The 17,938-nt window shown below is 41.2% G+C and overlaps 1 protein-coding gene across 4 annotated transcripts in view; it reads left to right on the top strand.

Moving 5' to 3' along the window:
* LOC144511804 (AMP deaminase 2-like) overlaps window positions 1-17,938 on the top strand; it is a 128,940-nt gene that overhangs the window by 84,522 nt on the left and 26,480 nt on the right. For all 4 annotated transcript variants that reach the window (XM_078242144.1, XM_078242143.1, XM_078242145.1 and 1 more), the window contains exons 4-10: window positions 579-647; window positions 2,406-2,517; window positions 4,700-4,886; window positions 7,776-7,917; window positions 11,221-11,310; window positions 11,670-11,799; window positions 15,854-16,048. In XM_078242144.1, coding sequence (XP_078098270.1) covers window positions 579-647; window positions 2,406-2,517; window positions 4,700-4,886; window positions 7,776-7,917; window positions 11,221-11,310; window positions 11,670-11,799; window positions 15,854-16,048 — 925 coding nt within the window. The remainder of the gene's footprint in view (window positions 1-578; window positions 648-2,405; window positions 2,518-4,699; window positions 4,887-7,775; window positions 7,918-11,220; window positions 11,311-11,669; window positions 11,800-15,853; window positions 16,049-17,938) is intronic.

Below are 17,938 nucleotides of genomic sequence, written 5' to 3'. Positions count from 1 at the left end.
GGTTTATATTTAGGACCAGGGTTTTCTTGTCTCATGCCAGTTGTATTCTTGTTGCTGTGCATTCCTGCTGCAAGGCTCCCCAGTGTTTTCACAGTACTGGTGGTGCTTTCACAGCATTGGTAATGAGTGACGTGGAACTGAAGGTCCCACTTTTGTTCAAAATCGTGTTTTGATCACTTGTTTCTTTGTATGGCTGCCTTTAAGTCTCGGCCAAACTGTTTAAGAATTGATAATCTGAAGAAAAGCCGTCTATATTTTTGTCTATGATGAAAAACTGCCCTATCTGTCAGCAACCACTTTAATCTGTACTGTCGTCTACACAAACAAGTAAAATGATTAGAACAGTTGTGCAGATACTTTGGAAATACTGAGCATGCAAACTTTAAAAAGTTTGCAGGGGTTCGGTGGTGGGGTGGGGGAGCAGTCAATACTTTGAATTTTGGCATAGCTTATAAACTGCAGTTAGAAAACATGTTTCCTAATATCTCGATTAACTGGCTTGTTTTCTCTCTCTCTCTCTCTTCCATTTCCCCTTTCTCTCCTTGTATCTTTGCCTTGCTTCTGCCTGCCGTCCTCAGACTAGAACCAGAAATTTTACTCAGAGCCAAACAGGACTTCATGAAAATTGACAGCGCTACAGATCTACAGTGAGTCTTCCTGCACTCGTCAAAGGAGTGTTTCTTCCGCATGGTACCAGTCGTGTGTCTACAGAACTGTCTTGGATGGTCTCTGCTTTCTGTTTCTTTTTTGCTCTTTCACAGGTTTCGATAAGTGGATTATTTGTGCACTTATGTGACCAACCAGACTGATCATTGAGCACTGTCTCCATATCATTGACCTAATACAGGATCTATTGAACAAGAGTCTTCAATGACAGATACAATTAAAACATTTTTTCAAGAGATTTTGTTTTTAATGACCATCCATATCCTGCCTTGGATTTTTCTTTTTACTTTGCCCAATTTTTTTCTGAGGTTTCAAGTATTTTTCAATACTATGTTTTGAATTTTGACATGGTCTTCAGCTTTGTTCTTCAACTATGTAGATTAGAACGTTAAAAAATAATTATAGCAAATATTGGTCTTGTGACAACTGGGAGTTTAGTCTTAATTTTGTTCAGTTCTGCCTTGTAAAAGTAATGTACCATAGAGACAAAACTGGTTATTGTATAAGAGAGAGTGAGAGCAAAAGCAGTAGAAAAGCACTGCATTCTTCTAGGCTGACGATGTGAAGAAATTCTTCAGCCTTGAAGATGAGCTCAGGTAGCAATTAGTCACAGTTGGATCTGTACGGTAATCAGATCTGAACAGCTGTTGCTGGATTTTCTGAGGTACTGATTAATCAGTTCATAACTGGGAGGTCTACCATTCTGCGAAGCTATGTTTAGAATAGGAAAGGAGTAGGACGTTTCAGCCCTCTAGCCTATTCTGCCTCTTAATTAGATCATGGTTGAATGAAAAAGTGAAACTTTAATCAGAAAAAATAGACAAAGTGAAGTTTGGGAAAGATTGATACTAAGAGGAGAAGTTTTACTGAGGCCTTCAACATTATGAAGGAGTTTTGAAAGGGTAGCCATGGTGAAACTGTGGTATCGTCCATAACAAAGGAGCATAAATGTAAGATAGCCGCTAACTGACACTATAAATTTAGAAATTATAAGGAGTTCCTTTATCGAGAGTAATAAGAATGTGGAAGTCACTGTCATCTGGAATGGTTGAGGCAGATAACATCGACTGATTTTAAGGGTGGACTTGATGCATTTGTTGAAGGAGGAGGGAAAAAGAGGTAGATGGGTCAGGGGTAGAAGAGGTAATTATGATTGGAAGAAGCTAGTGGAATATAATAACCAACACAGGCAAGTTGGGCTTTAATGAATATGAGCTGTAGTAATTCTATGGACCACTTGCCATTTGGGAAAGCTCACCATAGTTGATTCCTGATATGAGGATATTTCAGCCAGGTAAACCAAGATGCAGGCAATGTGAAGTGGTGGTTTGAAATGTTTTTATAGGTCCTTAGGAATATAAATTGGTGAAATGTTCATTTGTGAAAATTCTGATCCTTGACTTTTAACACTAAAGCTTGCAGTTTTAAGCAATTGGCAGATCTTTGAGAGTTAGTAGTTTCACCAAGCTGGTATTCAGATTGGAGTTTGTGTGGGTATTGATAAGCTTCTACCATATTATTGTAATTACTTTCGCACTTCAAATTCCAGAGATTGTGAATTCCTAGCTTTAGCATAAGTGGTCCCCGATTTGCATTAGTTTGATTACATTTGACAAAGAATCTTCTCTAACGAATGCAAATACTTCAACGTGTAACCATGCAGTGAACCCAAGTGTTCCAACCACACACTTAATATAATCGATGTGTTTTATGACCTACCTTTTGAATGCTTTCCTTAGATACTACAAGGACCAAATTGATGCCACAACAGAGAAGTATCCTGAGGAGCAGGAGAACGATTTTGATCAGGAATTCCAGCGAGTTCGTATATCTGGAGAGGAGAAATGTGGGGTATGGCAGATCTGATGTATGGTATTTGGGAGATGGATGAGCATAGCTTCTGGAATAGATACACTTGACTGTTCATTCAGCACATTAAAAGATTTGTGGAAAGGGTTTGTCACATGCTACGTTTTATTTAACATGGTATAGTGAGTTTTAAGGGGCGACTGGACAAATACATGAATAGGATGGGAATAGAGGGATATGGTCCCTGGAAGGGTAGGGGGTTTTAATTCATTTGGGCAGCATGGTCAGTACAGGCTTGGAGGGCCAAAGGGCCTGTTCCTGTGCTGTAATTTTCTTTGTTCTTTATGGTGGGTTTCTTTTAATTAGTCACAACCAGTTAAGAGGAGTTTTCAAAATTTCGACAACTATTTTAATTGAGGTATTCCACCCCCCTTGTTCTTCAATGCTCTCCCTTCACCATACATTACCTGCAGAGGACATGGCGGGTTGCCTACCTCCATTTCTACCTCTACTTCACAGACTAGTTGAGATTGGTAAATCTTTGTGCAAGGCATGGATGTCACCCTGTGACCTACCATTCTATAGCACTTCCTGGTGTGATTGCTGTCTTTCAAAATGCAATGGGGTGGATATCGGGCACTGATTAGCACTGCTGCCTCACAACGCCAGGGACCCGGGTTCAATTCCGGCCTTGGGTGACTGTGTGGAGTATGCATGTTCTCCTTGCATCTGCGTGGGTTTCCTCTGGATGCTCTGGTCTCCTCCCACAGTCCAAAGATGTGCAGGTTTGGTGAATTGGTCATGCTAAATTGCCCCTCAGTGTCCTAAGATTTGTAGGTTAGGGGGATAAGCGGGATAAATGTGTGGAGTTACAGGAATAGGGCATGGGGTGGGCCTGGGTAAGATGCTGTTTTGGAGAGTCGATGATTACGCGATGGACCAGATGGCCACCTTCTGCACTTTAGGGATTCTGAGATTCAAAGATATTTCAAAACTGGGCATCTTGTTGCTCAATCTAATATACTTTCGGTTGCTTCTTCAGATTGAAGTTTGTCAAGCACACTTAACTGTTGATACCCATGTCAGACAGTCATGTTGGTTTGTAACCACACTGCTCCATCTAGCAGTAAAACAATTACATAGGTCCTTGAATCCCAGTGTGGAATGGGCTCTGTTAGGGAGGCTGATGGAGGTGGGAGTTGGCATTTCCCACAAGGAAGAATTTCATGGTGTACTAGTGTGGGTCACATGTTGGAGATTAGTTTACAGAATACCATTGCAAAGGCGATGGAAAAGACCACTTGCCTATCCTCTGCCGGTACGTGATACTTAATGAAATAAAAAGGAGTAAAATAATTAACACAATGTATTATAAAGTCATCCTATCTTATATTTAACAATCTACTAGAAGCTACACATTGAAGCCCCAGTATTCTGCCCTAGGTAATCGGTCATATTCCACTATGGGGCATTACCTTCACAAGGGGGAGACAGAATTGAAGGCAAAATTGCTGTGTGCCTTTCATATATGGCTCTTGGAGGCAACTTTCAATGTCAAGTTTTCTGTCTGTTTTTTTTAGGAGATTATAACTAATACAAAGTGGCAGAAGTAAATGTAAAATAAGAGAAAATACTTTTAGAACACCAGAAAACACTGATGATCAAGGAAATACCTTCATTTTGTGTTAATCATTTAAGCAAGCTCTGAAGCAAAATAATTTAGAAAACTGGGAAATACCATGATAATGGGATTCTACATTGTGATTAGATAACCCGCTAACTTTTTAGAAAGATGAATTTCATGGAATAATAGAATCCCTGCAGTGCAGAAAGAGGCCATTTGGCCCATCGAGTCTGCACTGACTCTTACCCAGACATACACTGTAACTCCACGCGTTTACCCCACTAATCCCTCTAATCTATGTATCTTGGGACAGTAAGGGCAAATTTAGCGTGGCCAATCAACCTAACATGCACATTTTTGGGAGGAAATCGGAGCACCCGGAGGAAACTCCACACAGCCATCCAAAGCCGGAATTGAACCCAGGTTCCTGGTGCTGTGGGGCACCAGTGCTAACCACTGCGGCACTGAAGGCAAAGTAGATCTGTTGAGTCTTCTTGATATCTCGTTTCTTACTAGGAATCTGTAAGCCATTAGTAATTTCTAATGCGAACATCACTCAACAATAATACATTCTATTATTTCTAAACATATTCATTGTAGGTCCCTTTCACAGACCTTCTGGATGCTGCTAAATGTGTCATCAAAAGCCTGTTTGTTCGAGAGAAGTACATGGCTCTGTCCTTGCAGAGCTTCTGTAAGACAACAAAGAGGTTTCTGGAGCAGCTGGGGGACAGGCAGTGTCAAGCAAACTTGCATGAAGAAATGCTGGAAGCGCCCATGTCACCAGGTGAGACCAGACATAAAATTGTCAGCAGCAGGCAGTTATGTTGGAAACTTCGGCTGACAGATGGCAATTGTTGTTGGCAATCAAATAAAAATAGTCTGATTGGCAGACTGGAAATGCTTTTTGTTGATATAAAGGGAACTGGGATGTGCTGTGTTAATGAGATTACATTGAATGTTGGTTCAAGCTGGGTATTTTTTTTTAGAAATGTTATCCGTTGAATCAAGAGTTGTGCCAATACTTGTCAGGCTGTGAAAGGCCAAGATTTAGCAGTAGAATTGGTCTGTGCCAACACTACAAAATGGGTCACCATGCCAGTTTTTATTTTCCATTAACTCAGAAAATATTGCCAAGATTTTAAATTTCCAACCACGTACAAGCAACAGTGAGAATATGAAATGAGTCTTAGCATAGAACATTACAGCGCAGTACAGGCCCTTCGGCCCTCGATGTTGCGCCGACCAGTGGAACCAATCTAAAGCCCCTCTAATCTACACTATTCCAATATCATCCATATGTTTATCCAATAACCATTTGAATGCTCTTAATGTTGACGAGTCCACTACTGCTGCAGGCAGGGCATTCCACGCCCTTACTACTCTCTGAGTAAAGAACCTACCTCTAACATCTGTCCTATATCTCTCACCCCTCAATTTAAAGCTACGTCCCCTCCTGTTAGCCATCACCATCTAAGGAAAAAGGCTCTCACTATCCACCCTATCTAATCCTCTGATCATCTTGTATGCCTCTATTAAGTCACCTCTTAACCTTCTTCTCTCTAACGAAAACAACCTCAAGTCCCTCAGCCTTTCCTCATACGATCTTCCCACCATACCAGGCAACATCCTGGTAAATCTCCTCTGGACCCTTTCCAAGTTTCCACATCTTTAGTCTTCAAAACTAATTTGAAGTAATTTCAACTGTGTACCGTTCTGGTCACCCTATTACAGAAAGGATATTATTAAAACTAGAAAGAGTGCAGAAAAGATTTACTAGGATGCTACCGGGACTTGATGGTTTGAGTTATAAGGAGAGGCTGGATAGACTGGGACTTTTTTCTCTGGAGTGTAGGAGGCTTAGGGGTGATCTTATAGAGGTCTATAAAATAATGAGGGCATAGATCAGCTAGATAGTCAATATCTTTTCCCAAAAGTAGGGGGGAGTCTAAAACTAGAGGGCATAGGTTTAAGGTGAGAGGGGGGAGATTAAAAAAAAAAGGTCCAGAGGGGCAATTTTTTCACACAGAGGGTGGTGAGTGTCTGGAACAAGCTGCCAGAGGTAGTAGTGGCGGCGGGTACAATTTTGTCTTTTAAAAAGCGTTTTAGACAGTTACATGGGTAAGATGGGTATAGCGGCATATGGGCCAAACGTGGGCAATTGGGACTAGCTTAGGGGTTTAAAAAAAGGGGCGGCATGGACAAGTTGGGCCAAAGGGCCTGTTTCTATGCTGTAAACCTCTATGACTCTAATTTGAACTATTGTTAAAATTAGTTTTGGAGGGAAATCAAGACTGGGCATGGTGAAAGATCAACTGCTGATTCGCTACGAGCCTGTTTTGCATTGCTCCAATAGAGCCAATTTTACCTCCTTTAATCTCTGCAGCTGTGGAGAAAACGTATAAAGGGGATTGTTACAAATTCCAATTGGTACACACGCTGTTCCTCTAGATTCAACAGATTGATGCAAGACATAAATTTCAAGCTGAATATATTCCACATACCAGTGGCATCCTTTATTCTATAAAAATTACACCACATTGCTTGCTACTGCTGGTTAAATACGCAGAGAAACTGTGGGTCAAATTTAATGAGGATGGCAGAGGGCCCAATATCTGCCACCAAAACTGGAGGCACTTTTGCTGCCTCGATTTCAGGAAGCCTTGAGGGAATTAAATTTCTAATTGGCAACAGGACCCCTATGCCAGGCTACTGGTTGCATGGGGGATATTTAATGCTTCCCTCATTAGGGCTGTTGCCAGTAACACGCTTGATCCCTGGAGAAGGGCAAGTGAGGGAGGGATGGGGGATCATGTGAGGGGGTCACCGACAAGAGTTGGGTGTAGGGGTTTAGGGGAATGTGCAAGAATGGTTCTTATTGAGCACCCCACTACCCACTGCTGTGTCCCTTGATCAGGCACTGAGTGCCTTTGTGTGAATGAACGCCCTTCCCTCTCCCTGTAGGCTGCATGCAAGCCACATGGCTTTGGTTGTTGGTTTCCCTGTATGGCAAGTCCCTCGTTGATTGAAGATGTGCAGCAGCAGGATGAGGCCCTTGAGCAGGCATTAGTATCCATTTAAGAGCCTCAGTTGACATCCAGGAAGGCAGTTCCAGAACCTTCCCACTTTGGGCTTAATCAAGGAGAAGTAGTAGGGTCCCCACCCGCCCCCTCCTGCCTGATCAAAAGTCCTTCCTTTCTAACACTGTTGTGAGACTTACCGAAGATTGGATTATATTTAGGAAGAAAGAACCTTTAGGTATTAAACACAACGGTTTTCTATACAACCACATCATATGCTCCTCCTAATGGCACCCCATTCAAGTAATTAGTTCATTAAGTTATCTTTTGGATGCAACCGTTAACCGTCAGGAGAGACATTGATAGATGGAGATTTCTTAAATATGTTGGTTGCTTTGCTTTTTGGTTTTGCTGTCTATTGTGGAGAGTGGACAACTTGCTCTGTAAAAATCCTTTATTCGTAAACACAAGTATAGTTGCTGGAATTGGCGCACAGACAGAAGTTCCCTCCCTCTCTTTCATGTTCATGTAGCCGAACTGCATCTGCACACCGCTTGCGTGTTTACAATGTCCAGAGTTACCTAGAGTGCTGTATTGTGTCACATGCAGGTAGAAATTGTTTTGAGAGTTTAACTATCTCTTGATTTATTTTACAGATGCATCTTTCCATTCACCATTTGCTGAGGAGCATCCATATGAAAACTGTGATCCAAGTATAATGCCTGAGGATGTTGGGTTTGGCTGCAAAATGATTGATGGAGTCACCCATGTGTACTCTAAATCAAATATTATGGACAAGTAATCAAAACTCTTATAATATTGTATAGAACTCTTGCAATCGTTATATGCTAATTAGTTCCTTTAGTATTAATTATATTGGTTATCCAGTAATAAATGAGTAGAAATTTCCTCCAATTAAATGTTGGGAAGACTGAAACCATTGTTTTCGGTTTTCACTCTTAAACTCCATTCCCTAGTTACCGACTCCATCCCTCTCATGAACAACTGTCTGAGATTAAACCAGTCCATTTATAACCTTGGTGTCATGCTTGCTCCTGAAGTGAGCTTCCGAATTCCTATTTGTACCATCTCTAACACTGTCTGTTTCCATTGACGTACGTCACCTGAATTCACCCCTTACTCAGCTCATCTGCTGCTGAAACTCTCACTTATGCTTTCATTACCTCTATACTCCTATATTCCAACACACTCCTGGCTGGTCTCCCACATTCTACCCTCTGTAAACTTGATCATTCTGCTGTCTTTTGTCTTAACTTGCACCAAGTCCTGCTCCCCAGTCACCCCTTTACTCACTCATCTGCATTGGCTGCTGGTCAAGTAATGTCTTGATTTTAACATTTGTACCATTCATTTCAAATCTCTCCATGGCTTTGCCTCTTCATATCTCTGAAATCTCCAAAGCCACAACCCTCTGAGATATCTATACTCCTCTAGTTCTGGCTTCTTGTGAATTCCCAAGTTTTAATTGCTGCACCACTGGCAGCAAGCTGTGAAATATCATCCCTACACTCCTCCACCTCATTTTCCTCCCTTAAGGCACTCCTTGAAGCCTACTGCTTTGACTAAGCTTTTGATCATCTGACCTAATATCTATTTATGTGGCTCGATGTCATACTTTGTCCTATAATGTTCTGTGAAGCATCTTGGGACATTTCATTATGTTAAGGGCACTATTGTTGTCATTTCAATCTTTGTAAATACTGAATGCCTTGGATAATTTTCGGCTGCTGGGCCAGTTCTAATATTTTCAGGTATTAATATGCCCTTACTGACATCCAGGGAGGTTTTATGCTGCTAAGTCGGAAGCTCCAGGTTCAAGTCCTACCTCGGGGCTTGATGACCAAGGAATAATGCGGCCAAACAGGTAGTGAGAGTGGGAGTCAACCGTGTGATGAAAACAATGTTGGAGCCTTAATCATCACTATCAATAGCTTCAAACTACACCATGCACGTAAAAGTGCATATTGCTCTAGCAATTCTGACTTCGAGTGAACTGTAATACGCCATCACTACTGACATCCAAGACCAGAAATTTCATTGGCTATGTTTCAGATCCATAACTTTAAGGGACGGCACAGTGGTTAGCACTGCTGCCTCACAGCTTCAGGGACCTGGGTTCGATTCCCGGCTTGGGTCACTGTGGGAGGAAACCGGTCACTGTCTGTGTGGAGTTTGCACATTCTCCCCGTGTCTACGTGGATTTTCTCTGGGTGCTCTGGTTTCCTCCCACAGTCCAAAGATATGCGGGTTAGATTGATTGGTCATGCTAAATTGCCCTTTAGTGTCCCGGGATGTACAGATTAGAGGGATTAGTGGTGTGGTGTTATGGGGATAGGGCCTGGGTGAGACTGTTGCCGGTGCAGACTCGATAGGCCGAATGGCTGCCCCCTGCCCTGTAGGGATTCTACGATTCTATGGAAGTGGGATGCTTTTAGAGTTATTTTCATATTTCATTAGATTGTGACACTTATAATTTTTTTAATTTGGAGTTTGCATCCCTTTTAGGATGATGTAGAGTGTGATAGTGTCATGGCAATGTTGCTGGACTGAAGCTGACTGACTGTGGAAAAACCCAATTGCCACTAAATCTGCTATCCTTACTTAACCTGCCCTATACGTGACTCCACTCCTGTTCTTGACAAACAGAAAATGCTAGAAATATTCAGAAGATCAGGTAACGTCTGTGGAGTGAAAACAGAATTAACATTTCAGGTTCTTAACATTTCGTCAGAAACTTTCATGGTGACAGGTTAGTGACCTGTAAAGTTATCCCCGTTTCTCTCTCCACAGATGCTGCCTGACCAGCTAAGCATTTGCAACATTTTCTGTTTATATTTCAGATTTTGCTATTGGATGGCTCTTTCGCTCTGAAGTGCTGTAGCAGGCAAGTCAGTTGTGTCAAATTGCTAAGTTACAGTGGTTCAAGTAGCAGGACCACAACTGCCTTCTCAGTGGCTAACATGGATGGGCCACAAATGGTGCCTTGCCGGTGACACCCACATCCCCACAGTTTTAAAAATAGACAAGCTGTCCTTGTGCCTCAGTGCTTCATCAAATAAAAATGAAGTGCTGCGTGCTCGGTGGAAGAGACACAGTGAAGATGAATGTCCTGTTATCTTCTGATGGCTATTAAGTGGAGACTATGTTATCGCTCAACCTCACAAGTGTAAAAGCTCTATTACTTATTTGGATTGCAGGCCTGAAATGTGACAATAAACAGGTGTGTGGCAGAGGAGATGTTTTAAAATACTGGCTGGCTTTTAAATTTCTCTCAACACCCCTGAAGGACAAAGCACCAAGAATAGGAATTAAAATGATGCATCATATCACCCATAACAACATATTTCCTCGACTAAGTTGGTATTTCAGTAGGCTGCTTTCCTGTCTCCTTTGTAACCAATCTGTAAAAAAATGGATTAAAAGGGGCCTTTGTCTCACCATCTGTAGACTTGTGGTTTAACTGAAATTGGTAACCAAACACTTGGTAAATGAATGGCATAAAATCCACATCTTACTATTTCATGCTTTCATGCATGGTTGTGGCCATATCAAGATTAACCGGTTTCAGCAAGCATCAATATAATTGTGGACCGGTGGATTATTTGCTATTTTGCCATAATATACAATATTTTCATTTTGGAGATCCCCAAGATGGTTCCAACTATGTGTTTTCTTCATTTGCATAAAGCTTATCATTTATTTCATCCTCAGGAAGAGCAGGTTATTCACAAAGATCCTGTGTAACATGCAAGTAATTCCCCTATCAGTTGACGGTAGGATTGCATCAATAGCAACATTTAGCTGTGTCCTCTCAGTTATAGTGGAATAATGATTGGAGAAACGCAAATCTAAGCACAAAGCGACAAATATTATCTTTGTTGGTCACCTTGGTGGGAAATTTGTCCCCATCACCAAACCACAATAGTTACGAGGGCCAAAGTTTGCACTACAGGCATCTACTAGTGTTCCTATTGAGCCAGCTGCTTGGAGTTGGCTAATTGTGTCCTAACTTTTAAATATGTGTATGGCAAAATAATTTGTAAATGAACCTGGTGTCTGAGCTTAGATCTGTTTGTTTAGGTCAACAGAACTGGACCTACCTTGCCCAGATCTTCAGGAATTCACTGCAGATATGAACGTTTTAATGGCCTTAATAATTAATGGACCAGTGTAAGTACAAATTAATTTGAGTGCTGTAGTATTCATTGACCTTTACTTTTGACAACACTCAGTTCTAGCTCACCACTGCCTCTGTTGTACCACACCCAGCTGTACGTCACCACTGTCTCTGTTGAACTGTGTTGCTTTGTTGACAAAATTATTAAATGTGTGATTGTTGTAATTGCTTCTTTTCTGTGTAGCTGAGCGACATTACCTCTATAGTACAAGTTAGAATTTTATTTTGATGAGAAACTTACAATGGGAACCAAATATTTCAAGTACGTTACTTCAATAGGACTGATTTTATTCTTGTAGGTTATGTGAGTAGATGAGCAGTCAGCAGAACTATTTTCTTTTTGACTCAACAGGAAATCCTTCTGCTATCGACGGCTGCAGTTTCTGAGTTCTAAGTTCCAGATGCATGTTTTATTGAATGAAATGAAGGAGCTGGCTGCTCAGAAGAAAGTACCACATCGAGACTTCTACAATATTCGCAAGGTAGGAAGACTGAGAACGTGCGTTTTACTCTCACTCACTCTCGTATTTTACACCTACTGCGCTCCAGTATTTGTGACTTCCCTCTTGGTATCTTTTATCATCACTATAACAGCTTCTTTGTGAAATAAACTGGATGTGACATTGAGCAAAGCCTGACTGTCATGATAATCTATCAATGTTGGTCATGCGCTGCAAGCAGTGTCCTGAAAACCTGCATCTAGGGTCATTTCTGTAAGAGAGGTTTTAGTTATGAATAAAGATCTCTTTAGGACTATATTTATTGCTGCTTGCAAGGATGTTTTGTAAGTAGTGCAGATATAATTGACACCAGTGCAATTTAAATGAACACACTGTTGCTAGGAGTACATCTAGCAAACAAGCGGTAAGAATAACCATAGAATTCCTACAGTGGAGAAAGAGGCCATTTGGCCCATTGAGTCATAACGCGTGAAAGCCATGGCTCAGTTGGTAGCACTCTCACCTCTGATTCACAATATGCCTGATTCCAATTCCACTCCAGGGCACAACACCAAAAATCAAGGCTGGCGCTCAAGTGCAGTACAGAGGGAGCACTGCACTGTCAGAGGGTTGCCATCTATCAGATGAAATGTTAAACCGTGACCCTATCTGCCAGCTTGGATCAATGTAAAAGATTCCATGACACCATTTTTGAAGAGGGGCAGGGGAGTTATCTCCATTCCTGATCAATATTTATCTCTCCATCAATGCTGCAAAAAAACGATGATCAAGTTATTATCACATGGCCGTTTGCAGGAGTTTTCTCTGCGCTAATTGGTTGCTGTGTTTACTACATTATGACAGCCACTACATTTCAAAAAGTACTTCATTAGCTGTAAAGTGACTTGAGATGCCTGATAGTCATGAAAGGCAGTATATAAATGCAAGCCATTCTTTCTTTTATTATTGAATGAGTTAAGCAATATTGGGCCTCGTACTAACTAATCTTCATGCAATGTGATTTCATTTACATTTCCTAAATTTAATGATATATAATTTATTCAGATTGTTAAGTAACTTTTTATTGCTAAAAGTGAGTGAATTATCAGGAGTAGACCATTAAGAAAAATAATTGAATTTAACATCGCTTAATAAGCATGAACTCTATACTGATGGGGAAGAATACTCAACAGTTAAATGCGCCACCACTCAGCTGCCCTATCCAATTTCACAATGTGTTCTGTGCAGCATTGTAGAAGTGGTGTGGAAACAGGGTCAATATATAGCACACTGTTCAAAAATATCTTGGGTTCTTTTTGGTACTTAATAGAAACAAAGAAGATAGGAGGAGGCCATTTGGCCCTTCGAGCCTGCTCTGCCATTCATCACGATCATGGCTGATCATCCAACTCAATAGCTTAATCCTGCTTTCTCCCCATAACCTTTGATCCCCAATATAATGCATATAAGAATGTTTGCGCAGGGAAATGGAACACATTGAGCTGGATTTTCTGTGCCCCCTGCAGTGGCGGAGACAGCCCACCATTAGCCAACGGTGAGATCTTCCGATGCTACTGCCAATGGGGTTTCCCATTCTATGCACTCCCTTGCAACCGCGAAACCTGCAGCGGGGTTGTGCTGTCAGTGAGATTGGAAGATCCCGCTGGCAAGAACGGCCAGAAAATCCAGCCGTTGTATTTCAGTAGGTGCATGAATCACTCTTAGATCAGGTATAATCTAGCTAATGCAAAGAAATGAAATTGAGGTTTTATTACTCTGGAATTTTGTAATGTTCCTCCTATCCCAGGATGTCATCATCGTAATTTGCCACACTTTCAAGAATTAAGTTTCTTCCCTGCAATATAAGAAATTTCGTTTTATTGCTTTTACATTCATAGCTCAGGTACATTTATCAGGATTTCGGTCATCGGTCAGCTAACATTGTGCCTTCCTCCATGAGCAGAGGCATTTTGTTGACCAACAATACTCCAAAATGGTAGCCTGAAAAAGACAGTATAAAGCCCGGTGCCAAAAATTTAAACCACTGGGGGTGGTGGTGAAGATGAAGGGTAGAGAAGCAAGTCTTTGTTACAATTTATTCACATGGGTGTCCAATTTATTGCCCTTAAGATGTCGATGGCCCAACATCTTAAGAATAGAACTTAGAGGCTAGGCTATTTCACAGGCTAGTTAAGAGTCAACCATATTGGCCAGACCAGATAAGACAGCAGATTTTCTTCCTTAAAAGAAACCACCATCTCGTACCTAATTAGTGTTCAGTATATACTGTAGGCCAACACTTCATAGAATCCTACAGTGCTGAAGGAGGCCATTCAGCCCATTGAGTCTGCACCGACCACAATCCCACCCAGGCCCTATCCCCATAACCCCATGCATTTGCCCTAGCTAGTTCCCCTGATATTAAGGGACAATTTAGCATGGCCAATTCACCTAACCTGCACATATTTGGACTGTGGGAGGAAACCGGAGCACCCGGAGGAAACCCACGCAAACACGGAGAAAATGTGCAAACTCCACACAGGTAGTGACCCAAGCCGGGAATCGAACCCGGGCCCCTGGCACTGTGAGGCAGCAGTGATAACCACTGTACCACCGAGCTGCCCAACACTTGTTGAAAATGAATTGAAGCTCTCTCTTACCTCATTTAACATTCGTTACTTAAAGTGATTTTTTAAAACTCTTTCACGGGATGTGGGCATTGCTGGCAAGGCCAGCATTTATTGTTCATCTGTAATAGCCCAGAGGCTAGATTACAGTGGGTCTGGAATCGCATGTAGGCCAGACCAGGTAAGGACAGCAGACTTTCTCCCTAAAGGGCATTAGTGAACCAGATGGGCTTTTACAAAATCTATGATGGTTTCAGTTCCAGATTTATTAGTTAATTGAATTTAAATTCCACCAGCTAGCGTAGTGGAATTTAAACCCATGTCTGCAGAGCATTAGTCTGGACTTTGGATGACTAGTCACTACCACCACTACACCCAACATAGTGAGCTGACAGGAACTTTGATTACTTCTGTGTGCACTGGATTTAAACCTGAGGGCTTCGAGTCCTGATTCACAGTGCTACCCAATAATATTTGAAGTAGCTGTTAATTGCCTGCTTTCCCTCCCCCAAACCCCAATTTTAAAAAATAATTGGCAATGTTGGTCAACAAAATGCCTCTGTCTGTGGACAATGTCAGCTGGACAATGACTGGATCTTGGGAGATGTGTCAGAGTTCTAAATAAAGGAACAATGGAACTGTTGTCTATATTGGAAAAAAAACCCTAGTATTTATTGTGCACCAATGTGCTCTTGGGGTTGGGGCAACACGAGGTTTCAGAACAATTAAAATTTAGTTACATTTTAAATTTATAATATCCAGGCCATTTTCTTTTTAGGGAAAAAAACCTGAGCCCAAGTTCTGTGGATCACAAAGCTGAGTATCAGATTATAACATATCAGATTATGTCTCTGTTTTCCTTTTATCTAATCCAGTGATTCAATACAACCATCACTCTCACCCAGTTCATTTCAAGAGACTACTTTTGTGGTTCCTGATATGCAAATAGAAAATCTGTGCAGAACAGAAGGGGATAAGTCTTCAAAATTTAGCTGGTCAATATAAGCATGGCTTTTTGTTTTTATTAGATTTGATTTATTGGGCGGGATTTTCTGGCTGTGCTTGCCCCAAGACTGGAAAATCCCGCCCGAGGTCAACGGACCTTTGCCTGGTGGTTTTCCCCCCCGCCCACTACAATTCCCGTGGTGGGTGGGACGGGAAAATTCCACCCATTGTGCAATTTAATTTGAACATTTTTATAGAAAATTGGGGAAGGTTCTTGAATGGAATCAACTTATTCCAAAATAACGAGTGAAAAAGACCATCGCAATATTCTCCCCTTGGCAGTAAATGCAGCAGTGTTTTTCTGAACTAAAGGTTTTCAGCTATTGTAGTTTAAAATTAGCATTAGCCAGACTCCAGTTTCCTCAGTCACGGAAATGTCTGCTCTAAACAGCTAGATTTTTTAAAAATTGCAAATTGTGAGGATTTCTGTGGCTTTGTTTGTAACCTGTTCCCTTAACCAACAGGTTGATACCCACATTCACGCATCATCCTGCATGAACCAGAAACATCTACTTCGTTTTATCAAGCGTTCAATGAAGAAGAACCCAGATGAAATTATTCATATAGAAAACGGAAAAGGACAGACTCTGAAGGATGTCTTTGAGAGCATGAACCTCACGGCGTACGATCTCAGTGTGGACACATTAGATGTGCACGCGGTATGCACAGAATTTAGTTTGCAAGAGGCACTAAAACACGCCGGTCACATACAACCCACTGCTTCTAGTTTATTCTCCCAATATTTCTGTAATATATTTAAATGGGATTTAAATAATACTAAGTCCCACTTTTATAGTTCATAGTCATGTCTGGATCAGTCAGGTTTTCTTCTGTGGTTTAATTGGTAAACCAACATGTACCACGGCTTGATAGGAACTTGTGTTCACCCTGTGATTCCCCACTTGGATTGAAAGGAAAGGGGGAGGGAAAATCAATGAGCAACAAACAAAATATCTGCAGTTGTCCAAGTACAGGAAGATGACTGACTCTTACTTTTAAAACATCTAAGGCATTTAAAACTAAATTACGTGTTGAATTTCTGCAGCTGTGCAAGTACTTTATTTTATTTGTTGCCAAGATGAAGTATTTGGGGAGCTGAAGTTGAACTGCATGTTGCAATTAAGAAGAGTGCATTTTTCTGGCGTATGATGCAACTCTTTTGTCTGAACATAAGAAAATTAATTTGGTTAGTGTTCCTTCTTTTATCTTTCAATTCCTATCAGATTGTGGTTTTGCTCCAAAATTAAGTAATGTTACTGTAAACAAAGGGTTTGTTTTTTGGAGAGCATTTGTCATTTTCTTCCCCCAAAGATCCTGACACTTGCTGGCAAATGATTGCACAGACACCCTGTGGTACCATTCCAAGTGGTGAAATGACACACAAGCATCTGGGAATAATGGACAGGATAGGACCAGCTGGTCTGTCAAGCCTTATCCCACATATGATGCCTGGAATATCACTAGATGCTTCCTTTGGCAGAGCCTTCAGCCTGCCATCATGTAATCTCTTGGGGACCTTCTCTGTGACGCTATCTCTGTCTGGGCAAAACCTGGGACAGCTCCTTCTCGGGAATCTAACATCTATCCTGTTTTTACGTTTGCATAGTCTTCACATCCTTGGTTCTCCACAACCTGTCAAACAAAATAGCTTTATTATAGGTATGCAAAGCAATCCTTTCTTTATCTTGTACTCCTCTATCAGATCAATTCTTAAGTTGGTGATGCTGTAAAGTAAATAGACCCAGCTCTTTATGCCTGTCTGAATAATTAAGGTTCTTTAAGCTGGAAATCTCTCTTGTAGCTCTCTTCTTAACCTTTTCCAAGATCAACATATCAGCCACCATCTGAGGGGAATAAGCTAGGAACAGTTCTCCAATTACTCATACACATGACAAATGGTCTCCTTTGATTTGATAGTAAATGCATCGTGGCTAAGCCTGATCCTGCTTGCGGTTAACATTCACACCTGTAGACTTTGTTACAGGGTTTACTGGCTAGACATCTAAAGCGGAAGCCTTGGCTGTTTTCTTTTCATCTTCCCTAACTCATGGGGAATGTAACTAATGATTAAACAGATTTCCCAGTTGAAATTACTAACTTCTCACAGACCATGGAGTGAACCTGGGACGTTCATTTTGTACCTTCACACCATCCATTTGCCCACCTAAGCCTTTAAGATAAACTTTAATTCTTATGAGCAGTTTAAAGCTAATTCCCCATCTAGATTGTAAATGGCATACTTTTCTTTAAATTCTGGCAGGATTTGGATTCTCTGTGAAAAGTGGAGGGGACTCGAGCCTCAGTACTTTGAATAGTAAGTACATATCCCGAGATGTGTTCCTGGGTTTTTTTTTTACTTCAATCATATTTAAAATTTATCTGAGGAGTGACTCCTCCAAGGAGAAAAAAATTCCAGCTGGAACTGTGGGAGGTTGGGAGGGAAGAAAGAGCATCCATGGCGGATCTCAGAAAAGAGTATTCATACTAAGGCTAATCATACTAAGAGTAATCATACAAGAGGTAGGTGACCTCCTGTAATGGGATCTCTT

Source organism: Mustelus asterias, chromosome 25 (genome assembly GCF_964213995.1).
Source record: "Mustelus asterias chromosome 25, sMusAst1.hap1.1, whole genome shotgun sequence".
NCBI classification, from domain to species: domain Eukaryota; kingdom Metazoa; phylum Chordata; class Chondrichthyes; order Carcharhiniformes; family Triakidae; genus Mustelus; species Mustelus asterias.
The sequence above is the reverse complement of the archived record's forward strand: the minus strand, read 5'-3'. Positions and strand labels throughout refer to the sequence as shown.